This window comes from Sus scrofa, chromosome 5 (assembly GCF_054392235.1).
Source record: "Sus scrofa isolate SSC_HxYL_T2T_F1_AM1 chromosome 5, Sscrofa_HxYL_maternal_Yorkshire_Landrace_v2.0, whole genome shotgun sequence".
Taxonomy (NCBI): domain Eukaryota; kingdom Metazoa; phylum Chordata; class Mammalia; order Artiodactyla; family Suidae; genus Sus; species Sus scrofa.
This window is the reverse complement of record NC_139387.1, coordinates 63,628,620-63,648,202: the sequence shown is the minus strand read 5'-3', so window position 1 is coordinate 63,648,202 and position 19,583 is coordinate 63,628,620. Positions and strand designations below refer to the sequence as shown.

Sequence of the window (19,583 nt, the reverse complement as noted above, 5' to 3'; positions counted from 1 at the left end):
AAAATCATTGACCAAGAAGGTCCCTGTTGGCACTGAGCTGTGCTACCTTGGGGGAGGGATACTGCAGGAAAAATAAAACTTCCTATTACCTTCTTTGATGCATGCAATCTCAAACTTTTTGTTTTTTGTTTTTTCCTCAAAATGGTATTCTGGATTTTTCTGCTGGACTACCAGACTTCCACAAGAGCACTACTGTCCATGGGTGACTGTCAAAATAGGTATTCTTTGTGGGGAGAAAACAATAGAAAACTCTCATTCCACCATGTGATGACACTCTTCTGCAGCCCAAGGGACACTCAGCCATTGACACTCTGCTCAGGTTGGGGCACATAATCACTTCTTGGTCTGTAATGAGTTGGGCTCTTCTGCTTGATATATATTAATATATAAAATTCTATTGCATGTAATGTGTGTATATATTTTTTTCACTTTCTTCCCAGTTACCAGCTTCACATTATTATTTATATATCCTCTCTAGAACCTCATATCATCTTCTATTTTCTTCCTCTTTGCTCTGAGATTGGAAAAAAAAAAGGTAAACAAGTTTGTTCTATAATTTTAATGAACAGAGTTTAAATAAAAGCCTAAGTATTATCTTGTGACTTGAGTAGGTGGACTATCATTTATATCACTTTAATAATTTTTTATGCTTCCCTCATTCCATGATTTAGTTCCAGCCATGGAGAGCCACCTTAACACTATCTGTATCCCCAGTGCCTAGCACTACATCTAATTATTTTTTTTAATATCACTGATAAATACTTTGAATAAATGAATTTTCAACTTCTTGACCAAATTTAAGAGAGCATCAGGCTTATGATAGTTCAGTGTTGTGAAGGCTTAGGATACTTAGATTTTAGGACAAACTCTGCAGTAAACTAATTGTGTGACAGGACAAATCCTTTGACATGTCTTGATTTTACTTTCTTCATCAGTAAAATAAGATAGCTAGACTACAAAATTTCTAAATTTCTAATATATCTTATATTTTAATATTCTTTATCATGTATTTTCATTACTCATAGGCTACTTTTTCCTAAATAATTTAGACTTCTTAAATAACTAAGGTAATAAATAAGTCATCTCCAGCTAGGTGTTTTGGTTGGGTACTGATCTCTCACTGGCAAATACTACAGGTCTTATTTTTGTTTTCTTTTTTGTTTTCCTTTTCTTTTATCTTTTTAAGGTCACACCTGTAGCATATGGAAGTTCCTAGGCTAGGGGTCAAATTGGAGCTACAACAGCTGTAGGCCTACACCACAGCCACAGCAACACTGGATCAGAGCCTCATCTGCAACCTACACCACAGCTTGTAGCAATGCCAGATCCTTAACACACTGAAAGAGGCCGGGGTCGATCCCTCATCCTCATGGAGACTATGCTAGGTTCTTAACCTGCTGAGCCACAATGGGAACTCCCAGGTCTTCTTTTCTTTGAAAGGAGGGTGAGAGGGCAGTGGCAAGAAGAAAAAGGTTCAATTTAAAATTTTTCCATAGTGGTCTAATCTCAGCACTTTATCTATAAATTACAGGCTCTCTAGCCAGATATAACTTGAACAGTAAACATCACAAGGATAGAAAAGATGGTAACAGCAACATGTCTTGGGGCATCTATGGTGCAACATACGGAAGAATGACAAGAGACAGGGAAACAGAATGATATTATAAATAATCTATTTACAATACGTTTTACCTTCAGAACATTCTGGGAAAGGGAGTAGGTAAAATGGTCAAATAGTGAATAAATGAATCCCACTTAGTTTTTCTATCACACTTTGTTTACATGCAGAACAGTGAGTAGAATCTCACTAACACCAAAAAGCACTTTATGCACTTATTCCTTGAATACATATTAAAACAAAAACAGATAACATATTGTGCATCCAGCATCATGCTCAGGCACAAGAAGACAAAGATTATTTCAGCACATCCTCCACCTGCTGTTCAGACAGGTTAGAGAGAAAAACAAGTAAATAAACCATAAAACACAACATAATTATTACTTTAAAGTAAGAATGCGATACCACTTGAGCACAAAGAAAGAGCTTTCTCCCTGGGAAAGTGAGTTTTAAGCCAACTCTAAAATGATTCAGACAAGATGATGAGAATGACAGAGATGAAATGGGTAGAGGAAACGGCATGTGCAAAGTCACGAAAGAGTGAAGCTAGGCATATTCAGGCAATTGTAATTATTACACCATTTGTGGAGCATAAGAGTCAAAGGAGAAGCCCTAGAAGGAAATAGGGGCTGTATCACAGAGCTTTGATTGTGTGCCACCATGAGGAAGAACTAGACTTTATAATGAACATACGGAAAAACAACGAAGAATTTTAAGCAACATAAAACTATGATTAGCAGTCAGGACAAAGAGGGGAGTGCTCTGTCACCCATTTTATAATAAGAAACAACAGGATTTTGGTGACTGATCTCTTAAAAGTGGGACAGAGAAATGGTTAAGGCAGAGTAACGAGTCCAAAAAGATTCAGGACTCCTGATTTACCATTTGGATAACAGTGGCTCCATTTAGGGGAACAGGACAAGAAGAGAGGGGAGCTGGGTTAGGAACAAGGCAACAATGTATCAGGTGACAAGGGAAGGCCCAGGGACTGGAGCAACATTCAGGAACTGCCAGAACTAAAGGGCTGGAGCTCAGGAGAACAGCATCAGTGAGAGATAAAGAACTGAGAGTCAGTATTCTCACTGAAACAATGTAAGTGATCCAAGTCACCTTGGAAGATAATGAAACATGAAATGAGATGAAGGCTTACAAAAGACTTCCAGAAAAGTCAGAAACTTCTTAACTTGTGAGTGTTCATATTATGAACAGATCAAAAAAAAGGGCAAGAGGAAGGTCTGGCTCTCCTTGCTACCAACAGATTATGCTAGAACTTACATGAGAAGATTACCACTTTGGAACAACTTTAGAGGACTATTAAATTTCAAAGAGCAGAGCTTCTGAATTAACATCTAAGTGCAGATGGATAACAAAAGAAACCAGGGAAGAATATCACCATGAGAGTCAAAGGAAGAGAATATTCTTTTAAAAAAAAAAAAAGTGATCATTACAAACATTTACTTATTCAGCAAACAGAAAATCTACAGAGTACTAGAAATGTTACATGATAAGAAAAATTCAGTTGTGAACAAAACACAGTCCGTGTCCTCTAAGAGCTTATAGGTAAATGCTAGGGCAAAACCAGGTATGACAAAAAAAATGTTTTCCTTTTGGTTTGACCTTTAGAAGATTACAAATGACCTAGAGACATGAACTCAGGCACCAGACTACAGTGGGTTGACTAATATAGGAGTGAGAAAGAGGAAACAAGAGGTACAAGTTTGTTCTCAAGAATCTTAGCTGGGAACAAGACAGAGAAATAAGGCAGCAGCAAGAAACCATTAAGAGAATAGTTTCCAGCTACGCATAAAATCAAGAGACACATGAACTCCAAGAGCTTACAATATAAACATTCTGACACAGACACACACATATGAGAGAAGAATAGCATTTTAAACTGACTTCATAATACCTTAAGAGACAGGGGCCTAAATTATTAAAATGACACTCCAATGTTATTAATTTTGATTAAAATCTCTGACTATAATTTGGTCTAAGTCAAGTTGAAAATTAGAAGGCAGTCATGAGGTTAAAGAACCTCAATCATCCTCAGAGGAAGAAGGAAAATGAATGAGATACCTCAATGCAGTTGAGATTAAAGACAAGCATGGGACTGATTACCTGTTAAAGGGAGATGCGTAAAACAGTTTAGAACTGGGTTTATGAGCCTCTTCAAGAAATGCTGGAGAGAGGTAAGGAACTGTTAGGCATGGGAAGAGAGACATGATAGGGTAGAAGCAAATAAGTATTTAAGCACAAGTACCTGCCAGAAAAAAAAAAAAAAACAGTGATTTAAATAAGTCTGCATTAGTTTTATCATTCCAGCAAATAACCACCATATAAGATATTTCAACATAGCACATGACATGAATTATACATGAGAGAAAAACAAGTAAAAAGAAAGAAATTCCTTTGCACATCTATCAAGTAGATATAGAGGCAAGAGGGCAATTAGAAGTCAGTATTTGGGAGTTCCCCATCATGGCGCAGTGGAAACAAATCCGACTAGGAACCAAATAGGTTGTGGGTTGTGTGGCCTCACTCAGTGGGTTAAGGATCTGGCATTGCTGTAAGCTGTGGTGCAGGTTGTAGATGTGGCTCGGATCTGGCATTGTTGTGGCTGTGGCATAGGCCAGCAGCTGTAGCGCCAATTAGACCCCTAGCCTGGGAACCTCCATATGCCTGTGGGTGTGGCCCTAAAAAACCAAAAAAAAAAATTCAGTATACAGCCAAACAAAACTGCCTCAGTATCTAAAACCTTCATTTTTGCAGTAACAACTTACAAAATGTATAACAAAGGCTGGAAACCTGATGTGACTTTAATAAACATAATCGACTGCATGTATTCACAAATATTTGTCTAATAAAAGACAAACAGCCTCATTTTATTTGGATAGTTGAGGAACTGCTACCAGAAATGCATAAACTAATTTACCACAGAAGAAAAACATGGAAATGATTCCACAGACTCTTACCAATACATTCACATTTTACCTTTTCCTTAAAGAAAAAGTCTTCAAAAATAACTAACTTATAATATGCCATCAATAAAAAAAAAATAAGTAAGTTCCTCTGGTAATGACTGGCTAACATATAATAATAACCAAAGTGAGGAAATAATGAATTTTTCTTTTAGAACAAAAGTGCTTCTAAGTTATGGATTTGGCAAAAGTGCAGAGATGGATTAATACGTCTACCTCTCCTACCTTCTCTCCCCAACTCCGTAATGTGTATGCAAGCCTACAGTTATATCAGCTAACAACATACTGCTATAGCTCTCCAGTAGGTGGACACAGCTTGGAAAATAAGGTCACATGGCTGCCATGGGGACTCTGTCTGGCCAGTTTGTATGACGTCCCCTTTCTGTGATCCTGACATATTCCGCCCAGTAGGGAAGATAAGGGAGAGGTTAACAGGGCTTTTCATGACAGCTTCAAAAATAGATGGTCCAAATCACTAAGAATGTAGGAATACGCAGGCATTCTTATCCTTCATACAGTCATCATAGTAATCAATGGTTTGAGAACTATTTATTCAGAACTTTCTTTGTGCACAGAAATTATTTTTTAAAAGTCCAGTGTCGACCATGTCCCAACCCCATACATGCTGACCTACAATTTAAAAACAGTTCTGGCCTGTTCCCAACAAGCTCTTTGTAATGCAAATAAAGAAGTTTTTTGAAATAGATAGTTATGAATCTTTCATTCATAGTAGCTAATGAGAAACACATGAGCCAAACACATTGTAGAGATCATTTCAGCAGTGTGTAATTTGAGAGGTGTGCTAGGAAGTGCTGGACTCTGCTAGAGGAGGAGGGGTCCCCATCTTTCTTTCTTGCCAGTAAAATGCAAAGGCAGTGTTGCTTCAGATGATAGTCTTAAACTTCCCACATTCCAAATTCAGAGTAAGAGACATTTCCCCATCTCTAAAGATTACCACTTTACAGCCAGCCTGAGGTCTTTAGTATGACTTCATTTTATGAATAATGGCTTCTTCATTGCTAAACGTTCCAACGGAAAAAAAATACCAAACAGTGTCTATAAAACTAATGCAAACCATATTTGTCTGATCTGATCTTAAACTGACCTTAATAGTTGAAAATCTTTTAAAGGGAGTACTGGTATACCATAATTTTTCTCAAAGTTGTTCATAAATAACAAATGTTCTTTTGTGGGATGAGCATAAAATTATACAGAATTGGAAATGGACTTATTTCATATATTCACAATATCGGTATGCATTGAAAAATATAATACTGGAGTTCCCGTCATGGAGCAGTGGTTAACGAATCCAACTAGGAACCATGAGGTTGTGGGTTCGGTCCCTGCCCTTGCTCAGTGGGTTAACGATCCGGCGTTGCCATGAGCTGTGGTGTAGGTTGCAGACGCGGCTCAGATCCAGCGTTGCTGTGGCTCTGGCGTAGGCCGGTGGCTACATCTCCGATTCGACCCCTAGGCCGGGAACCTCCATATGCCGCAGGGGCGGCCTAAGAAATAGCAAAAAGACCACAAAAATAAAATAAAATAAAGAAAAATATAATACAAAAATGTTGAATATCTTTACTCTCTTAGAAATTAAAGAGAGGGAAGGAAAGAGAGAAAGAGGTAGGAAGGGAGGAAGGATGACGCCAGAAAGGTTATTCTTTACTTTCCACATTTTCAACCATTTACTTGAATTTGATGCTTATTCTAGGTTTTCTTTTTACAGCTGCATATGTGGCATATGGAAGTTTCAGGGCCAAGGGTTGAGTTAGAATTGCAGCTGCCAGCCTACACCAACAGCCAGCAACACTTGTGGCAATGCTGGATCCTTAACCCACTGAGCAAGGCCAGAGATCGAACCCACATCCTCTTGGATACTAGTTAGGTAGTATCTAGGTTTTTTTACACTTCTTTTCATTTAGGTTTCTGACATTGTACACTGAGTAAGGACAGCAACCTTACTGTCCTATTAAATACAGAATCTTTATTATTTAGTAATACAGGCACTTATTTAATATTTCTTTACTGATAGGGAAGTTGCACTAACTGAAACAAAATTATTTTCTATTAAAAAAATCATTTTCTATTAAACAAAGCTGAATATGTCCAGAACTCTTCTTACATCAAAAAATAAGATTGGGTTGACTTAAGCCAATGGGCTTTTTTTTTTTTTAATCAATCATTAATTGTTCCTTTTTTTAATAATTTTTATTTTTTCCATTATAGTTGGTTTACAGTTTTATGTCAATTTATACTGTGCATCAAAGTGACCCAGTCACACATATATTTATACATTCTTTTTTTCACATTATCCTCCATCATGTTCCATCACAAGCGACTAGATAGTTCCCTGTGCTATATAGCAGCCAAGAGGCTTTCTAATGGTTTAGCCAAATCCCTAATCTCGCACAGCTATCTCATAAATGCACATCACAAAAGGATCACTGGAGAAAGTCAAAATGAATCAAACAAGATCTATCACCACTGTAATGAACAAAACTCACCCTCACATACAACACACAGCTCAGTACGTACTTTATTGTATTCAACATGCATTTGTGATTATATCCCTCTTCTATAATTTTCCTTTTAAAAGATATGTTACCTGAGTATTATCCTTCCCAGGATTGATATGGTTGACAGCATTAACAAAGACTTGATAAGAGTAAGGAAAAAATAGGAAGCTAAGGTGATCAGAACTAGAAGCTTCCAAAGTTCTTCATAGGAGAAAAGAAAACTACACCTGAATTAGTTTTTCTTTCTTTCCTTTTTTTTTTTTTTTTTTCTTTTAAGGGCCACACCTGCAGCATATGAAGGTTCCCAGGCTAGGGGTCAAATCAGAGCTGTAGCTGCTGGCCTACACCACAGCTCACAACAATGCTGGATCCTTAACCCATTGAACAAGGCCAGGGATCAAACCTGCATCCTCATGGATGCTAGTCAGATTTGTTAACTGCTGAGCCACAACGGGAATTCGTTTCTTTTGCCTTTAAAATTAAGATGGCCAACAAGCACGTGAAAAAATGCTCAACATCACTGATTATTAGAGAAATGCAAATCAAAACTACCACAAGATACCACCTCACACCAGTCAGAATGGCCATCATTAATAACTCCACAAATAACAAATGCTGGAGGGGGTGTGTAAAAAAGGGAACCCTCCTGCACTGTTGGTGGGAATGTAAACTGGTACAACCACCATGGAGAACAGTATGGAAGTACCTCAGAAATCTACACATAGAACTACCATATGACCCAGCAATCCCACTCTTGGGCATATATCCGGACAAATCTTTCCTTAAAAAAGACACATGCACCAGCATGTTCATCACAGCACTATTCACAATGGCCAAGACATGGAATCAACCCAAAGGTCCATCGACAGACTATTGGATTAGGTAGGTGTGGTATATATACACTATGGAATACTACTCAGCCATTAAAAAACAACAAAATAATGCCATTTGCAGCAACATGGATGGAACTAGAGACTCTCGTACTGAGTGAAGTAAGTCAGAAAGAGAAAGACAAATACCATTTGATACCACATATTTGGAATCTAACATATGGCAGAAATGAACCTTTCCACAGAAAAGAAAATCATGGACTTGGAGAATAGACTTGTGGTTGCCAAGGGGGTGGGGGTGGGAGGGAGTGGAATGGATGGGGAGCTTGGGGTTAACAGATACAAAATATTGCCTTTGGAATGGATTAGCAATGAGACCCTGCTGTGCAGCACTGGGAACTATGTCTAGTCACTTATGATGGAGCCTGATAATGTGAGAAAAAAGAATGTACACATGTATGTGCAACTGGGTCACCATACTGTACAGTAGAAAATTGACAGAACACTGTAAACCAGCTATAATGGAAAATAATTAAAATCATTATGTAAAAAACTTAATTATATTAAATTAAATTAAATTAATTAAGCTCTCAAATAAACCCCTTGCAAAATTCTATACACTTCTGTCTTCCTTTGGAAGAAAGAAAAACCCAGTGGGTTTAGATCAGTTACCCCATCTTAAAGCTTCCCCCCAAATCTGTATTTGCTCTCTCAGAATCACAAAATTAAATCAGCCTCCATGGTTAGCAAGGATTTGTTACATCAAATATCCAAAATCCAATTAATACCCACATTAGCCTAATAAAATCAATATTAGCTAGAAAGGTCTGGCTGTTGAATTTGAAAGGACAGGACTAGTTTGAAACCCAAAGACTTTTATTTTATGTTTACTTATTGAATAAATATTCCATACGTACTTTATCAAATAATACACTGTTCTTTACAGTATATATAATCAAAGTTCCCCACATGTAGCTCACAAACAGCACAATGATAGTAAAAATAGCCTATAGGTTCTTGGGAAATTTTAGCGTTTCTACTTTCATTACTGTCAAACTATTTCTATTATCTATCAGATCCTAGCACCACTAGTTTTCCCAATTATTTTACCACTTAATCCATTAGTTTGGAATCTTTTACTTTGATCATATAAATGTCTTTGAGAACCATAATATAATGTAATTGGTAGGCACTGGGTTAAATTATCCTATATTCTACTCTGTAGTACGGTGATGGCTCACAAAGTCATACTTCAAACAGCCCACTAACTGTCTGGCAGAGAGAAAAAGTGGAAATAATTCTACGTAACAGATAGAGGTAAGGTGTGGAAGGGGAGACTTTGGAGGTTAAGATGAGGAAACTTTTATTCCTGTTTGAAAACCTTTTACAAGACTATAGACTATTTATTCCATATAAATTTTTTTACATTATACAAATTCAGCTGACATATATTTGAATTCAAGTTCTAAAACTCCCTACAGTGTGAGGGGCTACCACAAAATAAAATGATTTTTTAAAAAGTCAGTAGCATATATTCTAATGTATCAAGAAAACTCTGGTGGATCTTTTCTAATTAGTATAAAAACTGAATGGTGTTAGCGAGCATTCCAGTCACTGTGGATGTATTTAGTCTGGACAAGACTTTATTATCTTCACAATGAGACTTTACTAGTTCCAAAATAATGTACTTATTACCCAAATAAGATGAAGGTGAAGGCTTCAATCACTTCTTTGTTTCTAATTCTCCCTGCGGCAGCCTAAACTTAACCTCCACTGTCACAACCACCATGAATGTCTCTTTTATTCAGATCTTACTCTCTGTGGCTGAGATCGCACCAGGCAGTGAGAAAGCATTCAAATAGTAACTGGAAAGATAGCAAAGTTACGAAAAAATGCATTTTTCAACTAACATCATCTGGGTGCTGAAAAAAAGCTGTCAGACACTGGGGCTGCAAGATGTAGAGCAGGAAGGAGGGAAACAGGATGGAGAAGAGATGTCAAGGGAAAACTCACAAGGTCATTTATCTGCTTCAAGATTTGTACATGACTCTTTTCTTCGTGAGACCATGGAAAGCAGCAAGTCTTAAGATTATGCTGAAAAACATGAAATACAGCCAAGTACATGGATGCTGTAGTAAAGGGTGCTGAAACTTTGTTTCAGAGAGTTGGATAAGAAATACATGAAATACATGAAAAAGTAAAATAGCATAAAAAGAAAAGACGGTACTTTAAAACCCTTAACTTATTCTGCAATTCTACAGAGAAACAAATACACTAAAGTACAAAAAAAGAGAAAGAACTGATTACTCCTAAATTTAAATGAAGTTACAAATGTTTTGACATTATTCTTTACACATTATTGTTCAGGTTTGGTTATCGTGATCATTCATTTAAATATAGAAGAGCCAAGACTTTAAGCCAATCTGTGAACTCATGCATATTAAAATCTTTGGAGGGCTATTTTCTTAAATAATTAAAAACACCCTCTTTAATATACATCCTTCAGGCATACTATTAATTCCACACCTTTACATGCATGAGTATCATGTGAATAATGCTACAAGATTTGGCCCAAGGACTAGATTTTTATCACAGAAAGAATTCCATCGCTTTTCAATTATTCAGAGTCTAACAAGACCCAAGAAAGAGTAAATAAAAGAACTACCAACAAAATTAATGTTCTCTCTTGACCAAAAGGATCCTGAGATGTAAAAAATATATAACCAGACTTAAAGTACACAAACTAAACCGAATTTGCATCAGAAGTTCTGATAATGTAAACACACCAAAATAATAAAGAAAAATCAACCTAAAGATACAGTTTCTATCTTTAGATCAATATTTCTAAATTAAACACTAATATTTTTTAAACCCCAATATACAGTTGGTTATAAAACAAGTAAAAATTTAAAAAACATACTGAAAAAAGAAACTGGAGATTACACACACACACAAACAATATAAACATGCTTATTTGGGGAAAAAATCTTTATAGCTATAATAATGTTTCAATTTCTTCTATATGTGAAAGTTAAATGTATCTTCTCTATCATCAAAAGACTATCTTTCTTCAAATTTAACTCAACATACTTAAAACCATCTTATTAAAGGTTCATGTCAAAGATTACCGTTAATTTTAAAGGTCAAATTGTAGAAAATCACATCATGTTCAATGTCTTCTCAAAAGTGAAAAATTTCATCCATATTTTTTTTACAGCTGTGTTTGGCTGCTTACAATTTTTAAACATGTATTTTCTAATAAAAATATTAGAAACAACTATAATATTACAAAACATTACAAATGTTATAATCTGCAGAAAACTCAGACTGTTTAATGATCACAAACATTTTATTTCAGACACTGGAAACATTCTGTTTTTATATTAAATCGATAAATATATCAATAATACACATATATTTCTAGAATAATGTGTAATATTCTAATGGTGATAGAGAAGTAATACTCTAATGGTGCTAATAAAAGATTTTCTAAATAAAATGAAATTCATATCAATAGTCTTCAATAGAGGCCTTTAAAAATATCTTTTTCCTTCTATTTAAATATAAACTCTTCCCTCTATTGATCTTCATTTTTCCCTGTATTTTCTTTTTTTCTTCCCTGATACTAAAAACACAATTTTCAACTATAGAACTCTGACCCCTTATCAAGCACATGATTCATTCACTTAATAAATTATTTTAGCACATTGCTAAGTACTATGCTTCAGTTTCTGGTAAGAAACTGTTCATGGGTCTTAAGAATTCTGGACTGACTCAAACAGGACTAGACCCTGCTCTTGCAGGATATTAGATTCTTATGTTGCTATGCTACTAAATTTAAGAATGGTTTGAGACAGGATCTCTGATTTCACCCAAAACACACAAGTGCGCCTTCTTAATAAAATCACTTGAATGTCACAGGACTGAAAAAGAACACAAGAATTTATCTGCCACATAAAGGACTACATTCAGAAAGTCATATGATTAGAAGGGATTCATGCAATTCTTAAAAACAGGTCTGGAGCCTTCATTGTCTCCTACTCCAATGTAATGAGTACTCCATTGTTTTGCTGGTTACAAAAATGAAAAATAACTGGTTATGAAATGCTTTCTAATAATCCCAGACGCTCCATCTGTGAGAACCTGCAGACTTCCTCACCACTCCTGTCCTGCCCACACATTCTGCACACATCACAGGTATTCATCTTTCTCTAGGCTCTGGAACACCCTAGAGCCCCATCTCAGGCTCTCACTCTTGACCTCAAAAATTAATCCTATTAAAGTCAAATGTCAGAGCCCCCCAATAAAGATTTTTCTGACTCCCTCAACCACAGTGAGCCTCTCCCTTCTCCTATGTACTAAGAAAGAAATATAAATAAATATTTCCTTCTTTGGTTCACTTAAACCACCTCCAGCAACTGTGTCAAGTAGATATTACTACCATTTCCGTTTCTTAGATAAGAAAACTAAGGCAGATAAGGTCTCCCTGATTTCAAAGTCCATCACTTATTTGTTTGTTTAATGTACACTCCATGCAGCTCCATGCTTTGCTGAAACAGTTGCCTGGTTGCCTCTATTCTCTGGGTTCCCTGATGACAGAAGGCAGAGATCTTGTCTTTTTCATCCCTCTATTTCCAGTGTCTGGCACAGAACAGATACTCAACAATTGCTCAGTAAATGATGAATGAATAAATAAATGAAAAGTAATCATGCTCAACTTCCTCTGTGCAGAAAAACACATCCCCTTCTAAACATTCTAAATACACTTTGTAGGAATTAGGAAAGTGGTGATTTCACCCAGCAAACATGTTGTGAGTGCATATTACATGCGATGTACGGTGATTAAAGATAACTAAGACTCCGTTGCCTGTCCTCAAGAAACTTACAATTCAGAGGGGAAAATAAGCTCCTGCTATCACTTCTTTTTCTATTTTTCCTAATCCCCCACAATTTCCTCTCTTTAAAGAAACCCTATCCTTTATAAACTTGTTTTAACACCTCATACCTCTGGGTTAGTGGGATGCTGATGGGTCAAAAGAAAAGAAGTTAAAAGAATCTCCACTGATCTCAAAAAACACAATCCTCTGAGCCATTTTCATTGAGATCAGGAGTGTACAGTGCTAAAGAAAATAAAATCATTTCCTTGCACTTTTTTTCTTTTATGAGAGACAGCATAGCAAAGCGAAAAAGAACATGGGCTTTGGAGTCAGAAAGATCAGGATTTCCATCCCAACTCTGTTCCCTTCTCCCCATGTGGACCATAGACAAGTCACTTCATCTAGCTGAGCCTACTTCTTTCCTATAATATGGAAATAACGAGACCTGCCTTAAAGAACTCTCGTAAGAGTTAAAAGAAATAAGGTATGTTATGCCTGCCATACCAAAGATGCTAGTTTTATAACGTCTGATCTCTCCAGATGTTTCTTCTTTTCTTTTTTTCTTTTTCTTTTCTTCTTAGGGCAAAGGTGCGACACATGGAAGTTCCCAGGCTAGGGGTTAAATTGGAGCTGTAGCTGCTGGCCTACACCACAGCCACAGTAACGCGGGATCCGAGCCACATCTGCAACCTACACTACAGCTCACAGCAATGCCGGATCCTTAACCCACTGAGCAAGGCCAGAAATCAAACCTGCATCTCATGGACAGTCAGGTTCATTACCACTGAGCTAAGAGGGGAACTTCTCCAGCTGTTTCTTGATGGGTATTGGTTTTAACTTTATACGACAATACTTCTGGCCCCAATGTCAATAACACAAAGTGTTGACCAAAAGAAAGGTACCTGAAAAAAGCCACTTGACAAAAGGTAAAAGGAGGGGCATATAATAAGATTCAAAACCATACAGTTAACACTGTTTCTAGATGGTGCATACATCATCTGACTCTTCCTGGCATACACCCAGATAATCCCCTATTTCATACTTTTTTGTGAAAAATAAAACTTACTAATTATCTGTATGATTTGCTCTAAAAGAACTGATATAAGTTACTCTGTAGTAACAATTCTATTTTCCACAAAGAAAAAGCTCTGAGTTAGTGAGGAAGAGGGAAATGAAGTATATATGATGTCCAGAAATCGATCTCAGCATACACTCTATGCAGCATTACATTTTGGTTTCCAAGTTATTTATCAACTGTTTCTTTTAAGCATTTTGCAAAACATGTGAAAAAAATCAAATAAAAACACTTCCCTTTCCATTCTAAACCTAACTTAAAATCCACTTGAAATAAACCAATGGAACCTAATCAAACTTATAAGCTTTTGCACAGCAAAGGAAACCGTTAAAAAAAAATACAACTTATGGAATGAGAGAAAATAGGAAAATAGTTGTAAATGATGAAACCAACAAGGGCTTAATCTCCAAAATACACAAACAACTCTTACAACTCAACAGCAAAAAAAAACAAACAACCCAACTGAAAAATGGGCAGATGACCTGAATAGACATTTCTCCAAAAAGACATACAGATGGCCAACAGGCACATGGAAAAATGTTCAACATCAGTAATTATTAGAAAAATGCAAATCAAAACCACAATGAGGTACTACCTCACACTGGTCCGAATGGCCATCATTAATAGGTCTACAAGTAACAAATGCTGGAGAGGGTGTGGAGAAAAGGAAACCCTCCTGCACTGTTGGGAGGAACGTAAACTGGTACAACCATGGAAAAAGTATGGAGGTACCTCAGAAAACCAAATACAGAACTACCATATCATCCAGAAATCCCACTCCTGGGCATATATTCAGACAAAACTTTCATTGAAAAAGATACATGCACCCCTATATTCACTGCAGCACTATTCACAATAGCCAAGACATGGAAACAACCTAAATGTCCATTGACAGAATAATGGATTAAGAAGATGTGGTAAATATACACAATGGAATACTACTCAGCCACAAAAAAGAACAAAATAATGCCATTTGCAGCAACATGATTAGAACTAGAGATTCTCATACTAAGTGAAGTAAGTCAGAAAGAGAAAGATAAATACCATATGATATCACTTATATCTGGAATCTAATATACGACACAAATGAACCTGTCTACAGAAAAGAAACAAACTCATGGACATGAGAACAGACTTGTGGTTGCCAAGTGGGAGGGGGAGGGAGTGGGACAGACTGGAAGTTTGGGGTTGGTAGATGAAAACTATTGCATGTGAAGTGAACAGGCAACGAGATCCAGCTGTGTAGCACAGGGAATTGTATCCAGTCACTTGTGATGGAACATGATGGAGGATACTGTGAGAAAAAGAATGTATGTATATATGTAACTGGGACACTTTTCTGTACAGCAGAAATTGACAGAACACTGTAAATCAACTATAATAAAAAATTTTAATTAAAAATAAATAAAAATCCACTTGACCTAAAAAAAAAAAAAAAAAAAACACATTTACTTGCTACTGGTATAACTGGAAGTCCACAGACAAAAAAGTGAACCTAGATACAGACCTTATACTTTTCACAAATACTACATCAAAATGGATCATAGATCTAAATGTAAAATGTAAAACTATAAAACTTCTGCCAGCGGGGTGGGGAGCATAACAGGATAAAATTTAGGTGGTCTTGAGTTTGGCAATGAGTTTTTAAATACAACACCAAAAGTTTATCCATGAAACTGTTAAGTTGGCCTTTATTAAAATGAAAAGCATTTGCTCTGTAAAGACACTGTTAAGAGAATAAAAAGGAGTTTTCAATGCAGCACAGCAGGTTAAGGCTTGGCATTGTCTCTGCAGCAACACAAGTTCAATCCCTGGACTGGCACAGTGGGTTAAGGATCTGGCATTGCTGCAGCTATGACACAGGTCACAGCTGTGCCCTGAATTTGATCTCTGGCACGGGAACTTCCATATACTGTGGGTGCACCCCCTCCCCCCCAAAAAAGAGAAGAGTTTAAATTAAAAAGAGAGAACAAAAAGACAAGCCAAATTAGACAAATACTATTTACAAAACAAATATCTGATAAAGTGCTTGTAACAAGAAGATATAAAGAATTGATAAAACTCAACATAAAGAAAACAGACAACCCTAGTAAACATTGGCAAAGTTCAGAAGAGACATCTTACCAAAGAAATACAGGTGGAAAATAGCATGTGAAAAGATGCTTAACATTAAATGTCATTAAAGGCAGTTCCCTTCGTGGCTCAGTGGTTAACAAACCTGACTAGGATCCATGAAGATGAATGTTCAATCGCTGGATGTTCGATTGCTGGCCTCGCTCAGTGGGTTAAGGATCTAGCGTTGCCACGAACTGCGGCATAGGCCGGCAGCTGTAGCTCTGATTAGACCCCTGGCCTGGGAACTTCCATATGCCTCGGGTGTGGCCCTAAAAAGCAGAAAGAAAAAGAAAAAAAGTTATTAGGGTATGGCAAATTAAAGCAATGAAATATCACTATACACTTATTAGGATGGCTAAAATACAAAAAATTGACAATATCAAATGCTGACAAGGATTAGGAGCAACAGGGGCTTGCATTCACTGCTATCGGGAATGCAAAATGGTACAGCCACTCTGGAAAACAGAAATGGCAATGAGTTAGAAAGCTAACCAGAATTTTATTATATGACCTAACAATCACATTCTTAGGTATTTACCCAACTTATTTTAAAACATGCCCACACAAAAATGTACTTGTGAATATTCACAGCAGCCTTATTCATAGTTGCCAAAAATCAGAAGATAACCTTTAATAGATGAATATATACATAAAATGCGATATATCCATAAAATGCAATGTTACTACATGACAGAAAGAAAAGAGCTATCAAATCACAAGAAAACATGAATCGACCTTAAATTCACATTGCTAAGCGAAAGAAGTCTATCTGACAAGGCTATATGGTTCTAATTATATGACGTCCAGAAAAGGCAAAACTATACAGACAGTAAGAAAAAAAAAAAAAAACGGTTGCCAGGAGGAAGGGATTAAGAAATAGATTTGTATCTACCTATATAATAAATGTGTACAACAACCTCACTAAAGAGGATAGAAAGAAAAGGACAGGAATCTGTAAGACTAGGTGGAATCTATAAAAGGAACTGCATATAAAAACTGTACCCTAGTTGATAAAGCTGTTTCCCCCTCTTTGTAAAAGGAGCACAGGTTAACAATTTGGATATCATGATACACATATAATGGATTTGAACAAATAAGTAAATGGATAGCAGATGGTGGAAGCCAGGTTTCCTCTCCCTATTAGAATGAGTTTACAGATAAGCAAGGAGAGAAATCCAGAATGATATAAGTGGTAATGGATTAGGTAGAGTAAGAGACATCCATATGAACTCATATTTAGCTTAAAATAGATACACATGATACACATGGTTACATCAAGAAACATGTACAGTTAAGTGTATATACAGAGGTTTGTATATATGCACATGTTACTTCCTACTGTCAGATGAGAGCGCCTAGAAGTAACGACACCCCAGTAGCAACAAGAAAACCTAGAACCATGGGAGTTCTCATCGTGGCGCAGCAGAAACGAATCCAACTAGGAACCATGAGGTTGCAGGTTCAATCCCTGGCCTCATTCAGTGGATTAAGGATCTGGCGTTGCCGTGAGCTGTGGCATGGGTCGCAGACACGGCTCGGATCTGGCACTACTGTGGCTGTGGCGTAGGCCGGCTACAGCTCTGATTAGATCCTAGACTGGGAACCTCCATATGCCATGAGTGCAGCTCTGTTAAAAAAAAAAAAAAAAAAAAACCTAGAACCCAGATCTTGGCTTTTAAAACTATTTCCCAAGAAAATGAATCAGATTCTTTCTGGCTGATTCTAGGGCTGGGGCAGGAAATGGAAATATATAAGATATTCCTGGAGCATCTTTTAATGCTATAAAGTAAGGAAGTGATTTTTTTAAAAGCTCACAGTAATCGAGATATGTCAAAGGAGCACAGGAACCAGCTAAAAGAGCTCCCAATGGCCAAAGCTGAAACAATTTGAAGAACATAATAACCCAAAGTATAAATACAACCAATGTGAGCAAATGACTGAATAAAGTAATATACGGAGAAAGAGACAAATCTGCCATGGAGAGGAAATCCAAAAAATTTATATAAATACCCCACACTCAAAAAAAAAAGAAGCATATTCTCCACTCCTCAAGCAATGGGCTGGATGCAGTGACTTCCTTCTAGAAAACAGCAAGGAAGGAAAACGAGTAAACTGTCAGTGCAGAAAACTAAGAAACACTACCTCAACCAGGTTGATCAAGATCAGTATCAACAGGGTATATCATGTTAATAGTACATACCTTTTATACTATGTGATAAAAATACATGTGAGAATTACCTGATGGCTCAGTGGGTTAAGGATTCAGCATTGCCACTCCTGTGGCTCAGGGAGCTGCTATGCCATGGGTTTAATCCCTGGCCCAGGGACTTTTGTGTGCCACGGGCATAGCCAATAACATCAAATAGCACTTTACCTTTGTGGTCTTCCTCCTCCAAACCCAAAACCTCAGTCTGATCAGGAGAAAAATATTAGACTATTTCCAATAGGGGACATTTTACAAAATACCTGTACTCTTCAAAATTATGAAAGCTATCAAGGAGTCTAACAAACTGCCACAGCAAAAAGGAGCTTAAGGAGCCGTGACAACTAAGTGCAATGTGGCACACTAGATGGCAAATCGTGGAATGGAAAAAGGACATTAGATAATAACTAAGGAAATCTAAATAAACTATGAACTTGAGTCGATAATAATGTACCAATACTGGCTCATTAACTAACAAATATTAATCTAAGATAGTAATCAGAGGTGAAACTGAGTATGGGGGCATATGATAAGTCCCTTTACTACCTTTATACTTTTTCCATAAATCTAAAACTGAACTAAAAAATAATTTTTTAAAAAATCCCATTTAAGACTGTATCTAGAAAACGTTGGAGAGGCTGTAGTGAAGCATGGAAGACCGTCACACCTTCCCTGGATATACTAAACCTAAAACGTTTACAACTATTCTGCTACAGAACTTTTCTTAAGAAAATATTTCCAATCACTAACAGCTGCAAACAATTTCAAGCAGTAATTCCTAGCAAAGATGTACTACAAGTGATGTACTTTAACTAAAATTCCACTTTTTCCCTTTAAATACCATTGCAAATGTCTTAAAGTTTGTAACCTATCATTAACTGATGTTGTTTTGTGATGATCCAAAAAACTACCCAATATGTTTAATACAACTCAGAAAAGCTAACTTAGATTTTATATAAATCAAGTCAGTGCTAAAATATTCATCCAACAATACTTCGAGCATCTAAAGAGATACCTGGAAAAAGACTGTCAACTTTTATTCCATATTCTGTATTTTAAACCATGGTTCGAGTGAGCTGGTGCAGAATTAAAATAGGTAAATGAAGAAGAGAAGAGTCTGGAGGAGAAGAAGAATAAAAATAGTGGGTGAACTGTGTGTAATACAGTGTAAGAAAAAGAAAAGACTAGGATTTGAAATGTATCAGATAAAAGCACTGAAAGCAAAGAGTAGGAAGCCTATGTCAAAGCACGAAAAAAGTAAAGGACTGATATTTGAAAAGTATTAGCATAGCTAAAAAGTTGAAAGCAGGAAGAGCAAGAGGTAAAAACAAGACAAAAACCTTTACATCTGATCAGAAACAAGGTGATCTG

General features: G+C 36.6%; 1 protein-coding gene across 20 annotated transcripts in view; it reads right to left on the bottom strand.

Annotated features, from left to right (window-relative positions):
* EPS8 (EGFR pathway substrate 8, signaling adaptor) overlaps positions 1 to 19,583 on the bottom strand; it is a 268,177-nt gene that overhangs the window by 166,072 nt on the left and 82,522 nt on the right. Inside the window, exon 1 of one of the 20 annotated variants that reach the window (XM_084956687.1) lies at positions 16,113 to 16,273. The exons of 17 other annotated variants lie outside the window; for them this stretch is intronic. In XM_084956687.1, the coding sequence (XP_084812813.1) occupies positions 16,113 to 16,127 (15 nt within the window). In that variant the 5' untranslated portion in view covers positions 16,128 to 16,273. Of the gene's footprint in view, positions 1 to 9,955; positions 11,981 to 16,112; positions 16,274 to 19,583 lie in introns of those variants that run through there. 2 more of the 20 variants (XM_084956686.1, XM_084956685.1) reach the window with 2 other exon arrangements.